The sequence below is a fragment of the Akebia trifoliata genome, chromosome 9, assembly GCF_017979445.1.
Source record: "Akebia trifoliata isolate Shusen 1 chromosome 9, ASM1797944v1, whole genome shotgun sequence".
Lineage (NCBI taxonomy): Eukaryota > Viridiplantae > Streptophyta > Magnoliopsida > Ranunculales > Lardizabalaceae > Akebia > Akebia trifoliata.
Genome location: NC_141383.1, coordinates 5,729,760 through 5,740,053, shown reverse-complemented (window position 1 = coordinate 5,740,053; position 10,294 = coordinate 5,729,760). Strand labels below are relative to the sequence as shown.

Below are 10,294 nucleotides of genomic sequence, written 5' to 3'. Positions count from 1 at the left end.
TTTAAAAATAATGCTGCAATTGTTGACTTTCTTTTAAAAAATATTTTTTTTAATAAAAAACAAAATTTGGCCCTTTAAGGGCCTAAGGTTTTAATTAAAAAAAAATTCGACCTTTAAAGGGTCGATTTTGGTTCGTTTTGATAAATTTTAAAAAATTATTACTTTTAAAAAAAAATATTTTTTTAACAAGTTTTTTTTATATATATTATAATTTCCCCCCCTTTTTATTTATTTATTTATTTATCAAATCGTCAACTTTGAGCCTTGAAAAAATTCGACAAGCAATAGTCGATGAATTTTGCGAAAACCTTATAAGGTGAGATATTTAGTTCTTAAATCATTTTAAGTAGAGTCATGCTAGAGTGACCTGAAGATTGTACCTCATATCTCACTTTCCTGAAGTGAAAGTGTGTAGGAGCCATAGACACATGTTAAGTATGTAGAACCTACACAACCTTTATGGTGAATGGAAGGGATTTTTTTTATGAAAAGACTCTGCGATTATCAATTTAAGATACTATTGTTACTTAAATTGATTTTATAATTTTTATTAAATTTGATTATGCATTATCTTTTAGATTATCACGAAAAAAGATAATTTCAAACATCTCTCAAATGATACTAATTATTTATAGTTTTTCTTTAGAGAAGTATTATATATAAGTGTTGATCCATAGACCTGGATTCAAAACTGACCTTCACCAAAGTTATTGATTATCGAATCAGAAACAGGCTTATCCACTGTTAACATAAAAAAGTTTAGAAGACGGCGTCATGTAAATTAGTTGGTAAAGTCCATAGGTGATGATACCAAAATTGGGTTGAAGTTGACTTAGGGAGTTGGTTCCATAGATTTTTGGGGTTGAGTATCCTCGAAATCTAATTGTGTCAATTCAACTGAGTTTGAGCTAATGCGATGAGTTTTAAAACTATTTAAATAAGCTTTAATTTGCGTGTAGTTCCACTTAATTAAAATAAAAATTCAAAAGTAATAATTCTTAAAGAGCTAAAATTTTCAAAATTCTTTTACTTTGCTGCCAAAACACGTTTGGCGTATGGTGTTTTCTTAAAGGAAAATTCTAAATATCTTAAGATGGGAAGATATTTTATAGAGATTTTTAAGGAATCTAACATATATGGAACTTGTATTTAGCTCAATATAATTGGATGGTCACTCATTGAGTCCAACAAAATAATAAGAAATGCTACTTAGTAAGTGGTAAAATATGTGGAAAGTTCTTAAGGCCTAGATTCCAATCTCAATGAACCCATACTTCTTATGCTAACTACTAATCCATCTTTAATAAATAAATAAAATATCAAGTGAACAATAACATAGCAAGATATGGACAAGAGTATGCAACTTACCTATAAAATAGGTTTTTCACAAGCCATCTAATCCTTCCTTACAAAAAGAAAAAAGTAAAGAAAAAGATACGATCTTTATTCTTTTATATTATCCAATGAGAATTAAACATGTGACACATCATGGTGAGCATACCATGTGATTGTCTAGCTAGATTCATGCTGACTATTCAGGGAATCTCATGGTGGCTTGTCAAAGATTGTAAATTGATAAATACGTTAAATATACCTAGACGTGGTTAACATATCACCATGTTTTATAGGCAACATTTGTCGCAGCCCACTCTATGGTGCTTTCACTTTGGTACCTTTCTTTTTAACAAGTAAATAGTTGCAACTAATGCCCCTTAGATTTTAACGTGCCATGTAAAGTTAGTTTTGATATCAAATGATAAGAACCCAATTAATACAATAAAAATACTTAGGCATAAATCTTCTTGTGTCAAATTTGATAGTAAACTACAAGAACTTTTAGTTTGACTAATGCTGAAGTGACGTCAGGCTGGAACCTCATATCGTACTTCTTGACATGAAAGCGTATGGGAAACATAGATGTTTTTCATTGAGATACGTGTGAAAAAATATTTAGGATTCCTATCCACTTTCACGTCAAGAAATGCGATATGAGGTCATTCCAACACGACTCTTTTAGGTTTAGGCCTTTGGGAGATCCTCAATAAGAACGTGTCGAGATTTGAGGAGGGGTACCGGATCACGACTAAGCGAGATTGTAGTAGTAAAACACATATGAGTAAAAATATAAGCTTAAGGTATCTATGTGTGGAAAGCTATCTCTTAATTTAGGGTCACAATGAAGATAAGAAATAACATTCATTTATTTAGTTTAAAGATTTGGTAGAAAAATTAGTTTAGGGGTTATTCACCATATCAATGTTAGAGATTAGAAGATCTATTAAAATAGTTATTAAAAAAATGAGAAATTATATTGGCACACCAACTTTTACTTTTAACATGTCGATCAATTAAATAATATAACACCGTAAATAAGAAGATTTGTAAATCATTTAAAGAAAGGACTGAGATTAATCCTCCAATTTTTCGTTATATGTCAATACTTTGGGGGCAAAACAAAGAGAAGGCATTGATAGAACATCCTTGCCCCTTAATATGAGAACATTGGATCTGTTTGAAAATATGGGAAGGTAACTCAAATATTCAACGGAATGTGGAGGAGGCATATTACCAATTCGAAAAAAAAAAAGAAAAAAAAAAAGAGGGCATGTTTCATTGTAAGGAGAATATTTCTCTAAATTTTAAAACGGACTTCTTATTTCAAAGTCAAAATTTTGTGAAATAAGTAAGGAAGAAGATCATTGTCTTCAATCTATATATGATCGATCCTTGAATCCACAAGGAAAATGTATAAGAATTCAAAAAAAAAAAAAAAAAAAAAAAAACTAAAAATTTAGTTACAAATCAGAATAATAAGATAAGGAAAACTCTATCTCTACCTTTGTCGCCTCCTCTGGTTTAAATATCCATTTGTTGGTTCCCTCCATCTTGGCCAAATCTCATCTTTTCACCCTTGAGACTCATCTTGTTTCTTCTTGGTTCCTGGTCTTTGCAAGGCTCTGACTACGTTGACTAATTGGAATTGACTGGTTGAATTCGTTTTCATAATTTTTTCGAGCTCGGTGTACTTTTCCACTAGTATGAAGAGATCCTCTAGCATCACTTATCGGTTCTTTATGAGTGACGTGTGTATCTGTGTCCCAAAGAGTGCTTTCACCTTCACGGCCTCAACTTTGAACCTGCCAAATAGTCCTTGATGGACTCCCCTTCCTTTTGTTTCAAGTTGAACAACACTTGCACATCCATTGTTCTCATTCAATTGTGAATGTAATGGGATATAAACACATCCTTTAAATCATCAAATTTTTTTTGATTTTCCTTGCCCCCAAGTTAAAAAAATGAACTTAAGATTGTTCCCTTCCGGTTAGAGGGAGATAACTTGCATATGAGCCAATCAAATCTTGGCCTACTCTATAGAGAGATTTGATGTAGTAGTTCATGACATGTTCAATTAGGTTAGAATACCATTGACATGAACATGTCAGACCTCGAATGGTGAAAGTTGGTGGGGATCATAAATCCCAAAATCTCATCTATGACGGTGAAAGTTTTCAGAGCTTCCCTAACAATACTCCCACTAGTTTTGTCTTTCTCTAGCATTGTTTCTTCTTGTCTTTTACACCTATGTCCAAAAAAGAATGATAGCGACTCCAAATAACATAATATTGAGGTTCTATGATGAACGCCTCATATCTACAAAGCCTCTATTTTTTTTCCTTTTAAAGAAGAATCACGTGAATTACTAACTTCAGAGTTTTGATCTCCTTCATCCATCATTTTGGCCAGCCATTCATTCTTTACACGAAGATTTTCCATCCCTTTTAGTAATTGTCGTTCAAGTCTCTTTTACATCATATGCAAGATAGTCAAAATATCTTCTTATTGTACATGGATTCTTTCCTTTGGATCATTTCTTATATTTGAGTGTTTTTCATCCACCCTATCTTTGTTTCTAGGTGGTAGCTCTACCAACTGGTAAAAATTATCACTTTTATTGGACGTGATTGTGTTTTTCAGACTTGGTGCCATAAACTTATTTTTAAGGTTTTTTATTTCTTCTATAGTTGCTTTTCTTATTCTCTACGGTGGGTGCCAAAAGATGTAGGTAAAAAGAAATTACATCACCCTGGATCGTATCCCGAGAATGATATCCCTCTTATTCTATGGAAAAAAATCTTTACAATCTAGAAAGGGTTCCTTGATTAAGACCCTTTAATGATCAAATTAGCAAGATAAACAAAAAAGGATTGAATTAGAACATAAGTCGAAAATTCTTTTACCTGTGTGTTGGTTCCTGTATTTATAGTTTCTCAGATTTCTTCTCACATTAGTAACTTTATCTTTTGAAAATCTACACATATTTAAAAATCCTTCTTAGATTAAGATCTTTCTATCTTTATCTTGTTGAGCCAGTGGTGAATCACATTTTTTTTTATGTTAATATTTTTCTAATTTAGTCTAATACTTTTGTACTTATTAAGATCTTGTAGGTTGTAGGAAATCTTCCATTTAGGGTTCGTTTCATTCTCTTGCTAATTTAATAATCTTTCCTCAACAAACTAAGCTCTCAGCCATATTATGTCGAGTGCTTTGAATTCTTATACGTGTAACTCAAACTAAGTTCTCATAAGGTGTTGGTTGTGCTGACTTATGGATGTCTCAACTAGATTAGTCATTTGCCGAATGGTCCTTTTTACTTCTACGATTAAACCCATGTTCATCCTCACATAGCCTTTGTCTATTTTAGAGGCTACATGGAGGCCTCTTATTGGTCCGTGTAATTGAATGCAATTATACCCCCACACCTTTTAATGTTTGTTCAAGTTTTTAAAAGACATCTCTTGATATGAAGGAGTAGGAAGATACTAATGCCCCCATGAGTCCTAGTCGTTTGCATTCTCCCCACACCTCCCATATATAGATTGGGTTGAAGGTAAGAGTTTTCTATATTGGTTAAATTATCTGACATCACTACCATGAACTCCGAAGGATTGAGATGTTACTTGGGCCAACATTACAAGCCATGTGGCCCAAATTAGGATCTCCATCATAGCTTTACATGGTCCTTCGATTCATAGACTATGTGTCACCCAAAAACTTGATTGGGTGCCATGTATGTGGATGTTAAACACAAATTTCTAAAAACTATAAAATATAAATATAGAGTTAAAAATATTTTTCACAATTGATCAAGGAATTTTAAATTGAGAGTTTAGTGATCGTCCATTTTCAAAACCTTTGACCTGACCAAAAATGTATTTTGAAAATATTAATGAAAGTTGTTCTAGGGGGTCGATATGTCATTTAGGCCAACGTGGATTTCCATGTTGGCTCAAATGAGGATCTAAGTCTAGGCTCTACAAAATCCTTCGGTCCATGTTCCTTGTATCCTATACAACAAATAATACCGTTTCTTTAATTAGGTGTTTTCCATCCGATCCAAGATGATGGATCACCTCAATGGGTGATTATATGCACAATGAAAAGAGACTCAAATATTTTTCATATATCTTGTCTTGAGCTACCACATTCAACTTACTCTTATCATCTTACAATTATCCCCACTTAATATGAATTTTGAGGAGACAAATGTTGGATTAGGATTAAGTACATATTTTTGCTCGTATTCTATACCATAGATTATATCAATTGGAAGATATTTTGTAAAATAATGTCAAATGAAAATTTTAATTTGCAATTACAGTGATTTATAGTAGTCTTCTTTGCAAGTGCTTGATAGTAATTTTAGAAAATACTCGCAAAATCTTGCAGGTGCTTGCTTATGCCTTGCTTAATCTAAAATAGTTCGTTGTGGATTGACTTGATTGACTCAAGCTATAGATATTTGGTAGTTGATCCCACGTAGTCCACGAGGGAGAGCAATCAATCAAAGAATCTTCGTAGAAGTCTCGTTCCAAGATAGAGAGGATAGGTGTAGACATTTCATTCCAAGATGCATTCGACACAACAAACAAAATTCTTAAAAAAGTATACTCGTATTTTAAATAAACAATTCTTAATTATGTTGTACCATTTACAACTACACATGTCATCTGATTAAAAAAATAGTGCACAGCATTTTCTTCCTACTCCACCAACTTTTTTTTTGAATTTATTATAATTTTTTTACTAATTTTACTTAATTAAACTAATTATAATAAATAAATATCAAACAACTTGAAAGATTGGCGTGCTTAATATAAATAAATTAATTCAATGTGACGATAGAAATTCTCAAAAATAATTGATAAAAGCATCATAAAAGTACTTAATGAACTTGTTTGGAACTTTCCTTCTCTTATACCACACGTTAAAGTAACATCATTAAATAATGTAGTTGACATTATTTATGGCCAGGACACATATTTCAACGATTAGTACAAATCTCAACGAAGAAACATCCCATCTCAACTGTTCGTTTTCGTTTGATGGAGAATCTTGAACGTCGATTGATACTTGAAGTTTACTTTTTGACGTGAAAGTATGTACGTAACCATAGATGCTTTTCATCGAGATACGAGTAAAAAAGCATCTATGATTCTATACACACCTGCAGGTCAGTAAAGTGTGAATTGAGGTCATTCGTAAGGTCACGACTCTTCCATTTTTCTTCTTCGTTGTACCAAAAAAAAAGCATAAAATATAAAAGAAAAAGAAAAAGAAAAAAAAATTAGATACGCGTTTGGAAACCGCGTAAGCAGAATTATAACTTAAGACCAAGACTTCTTACTTATTACATAAGACAGCAACACACCATAGAATTAGACAGCAAGCAACATAGAGACTAAATCGAGAACCCTAAAATTTCAGTTGAGTTCTAATAATGGAGAAAAACATGGAGGAAGTAGAGAGAGTTTTCAATCGTTTTGATTCAAATGGTGATGGAAAAATCTCTTCTACTGAGTTTGGAGACATCATTCTTGCACTTGGATCTGAAACATCTCCAGAAGAGCTGAAACAGATGATGGAAGAGGTTGATACAGACGGTGATGGCTTCATCGATCTCAAAGAGTTTTCTGAGTTCTTCTATCGAGGAGGATCTAACGGTAACGAGACTACTGTGGAAGATGGGAGTAGTAGAGAGATAAGAGAAGCGTTCGAGATGTACGATAAGGATAAGAATGGGTTGATAACTGCTACGGAGTTGCATATGGTGTTGAAGAGTTTGGGAGAAAAGTGTACTTTTGTCGATTGTTGCAGGATGATTAGCTCCGTTGATTCCGATGGTGATGGGAGTGTTAACTTTGAGGAGTTCAAGAAGATGATGACTAACGGCAACAGTAACGGCAATGGTACTGCCAAATAGTTTCAATGGTAGTGTGTGACTCAAGTGTATATGTATATAGGGTCCTGTTAAGCAACAAACATTTTGGCAAAACATTTTTCAAAACATGGGTTAGAGGTTTTGGAATGGGCTGATTTTTGGTGAGGATGATCTCTACGGTGAGGAGATCATCCTCACCAAAAATCAGCCCATTCTAAAACTTCTAGCCCCAGTTTACAAGTTGAAAAATCGTGGACCGTCTATTTTTTGTAAACCATTTTTGATGGGGTTAGAAGTTTTGGAATGAGCTGATTTTTGGTGATGATGATCTCCTCACCATAGAGATCATTCTCACCCAAAATCAGCCCATTCCAAAATCTCTAACCTATGTTTTGAAAAATGCTTTGCCAAAATGTTTGTTGTTGAACATTTCCCATGTATATATATAGGGTAGTCTTTTTTTTTTTTGTTTTGACAAAAGGTTAGATAACATTCTAGGCAAAGTATTTTGTCTTATATGCACTAAAATTTTTAGAATTGACTGATTTTTTGTGAGGATGATCTCTGTGATGAGAAAGTCATCTTCATAAAAGAATCAGTCAATTCAAAAATTTCTAACTCTAATTCATAAGTTGAAGAATCATGAATCATCAATTTTTTATCGTTAGTTTGTAACTACTTTTCATGGGTTTAAAAGTTTCAGAATTTGCTGATTTTTTGTGAGGATGATCTACTGACTATAAAGATCATCCTCACAAAAAATCATCTCGTTTCAAAAAATTTTAGTCATATAAGATAAAACTTTGTCTAGAATGTTGTCTAGGATTTTATCAAAATAATCCGACTCATATATATATATGTGTATGTGTGTGTGTGTGTGTGTGTAGATAAAAACTTTGTCTAGAATGTTGTCTAGGATTTTATCAAAATAATCCGACTCATATATATATGTGTGTATGTGTGTGTGTGTGTGTGTGCGCGCGCGCGTGTGCGTGTGTGTGTGTGAAGTATCTCTGTTTATATCTCTGTTTATATGTATGAAGTATTATCTAAAATGTTTCTACTCTCCTGTGTAGATTTTACACTCGTTGACTCACTCCATTTGAGTCAACTTGAAAACTCGATCGATTGAACTCTTAAACGTGATGAATTAACTTGACATACACCTATGATTTGAGATACTCTTATGGTTTAAAATTGATGAAATGTTGATTGATCTTGGTCTTCTCTTCTAGATTATTTGAAAATGACCTAAATACCCTCATCTTCAACATCTTGCAAGCAGCTTCAAACTAATCAATCCATCGTTTTCAATCATTCAAATTTTATCACCTTCTACTCCTACCCAAATATCTTATCTTCATTGTTGAGCTTGGAAGTTGATAAAATCATAAGGTTGAAGATTAGGATAAAAATGTTTACCCAAGAAGTTAAAGATGTATATGACTAGTTTTGGGAAGCAAAATCATGGGTTTTTATTTATTTATTAAATGATGAATATCATGGCATTTAGGTCATTTTTCATTAGTTTATTTGGAGACATTTCATCAGTTTAAAAACATGTATCTAAAGTATTCACCAAAATTTAGGGCGGTATGTCTATGGCTAGTCTCCCTTGAGGGAAACACTACGTGAAAAAGGGGGTAAATTTAATGTGACTCTTTAAAACACTATGAAAATATGATAAGTTCTGTTGAAAATTGGTTATTGATTTCTATGAGAAGAGAGAGAAGATGTTTTAGAAAGTTCTTGATTTTAGATTTGAATCTAATAGATAATACTTAACTAAAATTAAAGATTGAAGTATGCACAAAACAGTCTTAAAGAGAATTTCGCCCTTACTACGGTACCATAGTTATGTAGGCGTCCACTCTCTAGGATACAACAACCCACGTTCCAATGGGGCATCAGAATATAACTTTAAACTCGACTAACTTGTGTGCTCTCACGTTTCAAGGGGGCATAATGCAGTAATATAGGTATAATAATAACGATTAAATAGTGAGTAAACAAAGAGAGAACGTGATTAGAGAATTTTTATTAAATTCGACTAAGCACGGGATTTAAAAAGAAGAGGGAGTGGTTGTTTAAACAATCACACACACCTCTTCATTCTGCATTGTTCATAATAGACACGAAAATAAAAGAAGAGATACCAACGTCTAAAAATCGGTTAGAATTTAAAATAAAAAATATTTTTAAGGGCCTTGATAATTTAAGCAAACGAGCCCCCACGTGAGGTCTAAATATGAGATTTGTACCCTGCTTGTGTGCACGTCGTACGTGTGCCCTTCATTAAGATTTTTAGATCAGTGGATCCAAGTTCCAATTGAAACCTTGGATTTTCTCTTGACTTTTCATGTACGCACGTGCACTACGTGAAAAAAGCCTATATTTGACGATCTTAGCTCATCAAATTTTGAGAAATTTGATGGACCCTTCCGTCAAATATTCTCTTGTAGATTTTTTTTTTTTTTTTTTTTTACGGCCCTGGACTATCAAATATTTTCTTGTAGAATGGGCTTTAAAAAAAAATCCATAGAATATGGCCATCGAATATGGAGGTTTAACAAACAATAAGGCGGTCCACTAATTCATCAATCACAATAAATTAAATAATAAAAAAAATATCAAAAAAATAACATATAAAACAAAAATCATAAAACAAGCTCCAAATTAAACTAAACAACTCAAAATTCATATTATATATTGAAATTTCATTACTAAACAAGTTCTGATTGAAGCAATTGGGCAAATACAAATGAAATTACGTTACATAATTATTTAAAAATAAAACACAGTTAGAAGTAAATGGTCGTGATCCCCTTGATCTCTTCTAGTTCTCTCCGCTCTATCGCGTCCTCTTATTTTCCTCAAGCTTTGGATTTCCCCCACATTGCTACTATTCTAAAAGAAATCCTAATAACGTTCTCGCACCTATACGAAAAAGATTTGGTATATCGAGATATCAACCCAAAGTAATAGAATAACATATCTCGTTCCATTGATATGCGGCTATCAGATTGGTCATGGCCAAGATCTTTGGATCATTTTTGTATCTGCAAAATGGCA

The 10,294-nt window shown here is 32.7% G+C and overlaps 1 protein-coding gene across 1 annotated transcript; it reads left to right on the top strand.

Annotated features, from left to right (window-relative positions):
• Window positions 1-6,678: 6,678 nt before the first annotated feature.
• Window positions 6,679-8,394, top strand: LOC147394193 (putative calcium-binding protein CML18). Its single transcript, XM_086454846.1, has one exon. It carries the CDS (start codon window positions 6,782-6,784, stop codon window positions 7,262-7,264), a length of 483 nt encoding a protein of 160 aa, XP_086310972.1. The 5' UTR covers window positions 6,679-6,781; the 3' UTR covers window positions 7,265-8,394.
• The last annotated feature ends 1,900 nt before the right edge of the window (window positions 8,395-10,294 follow it).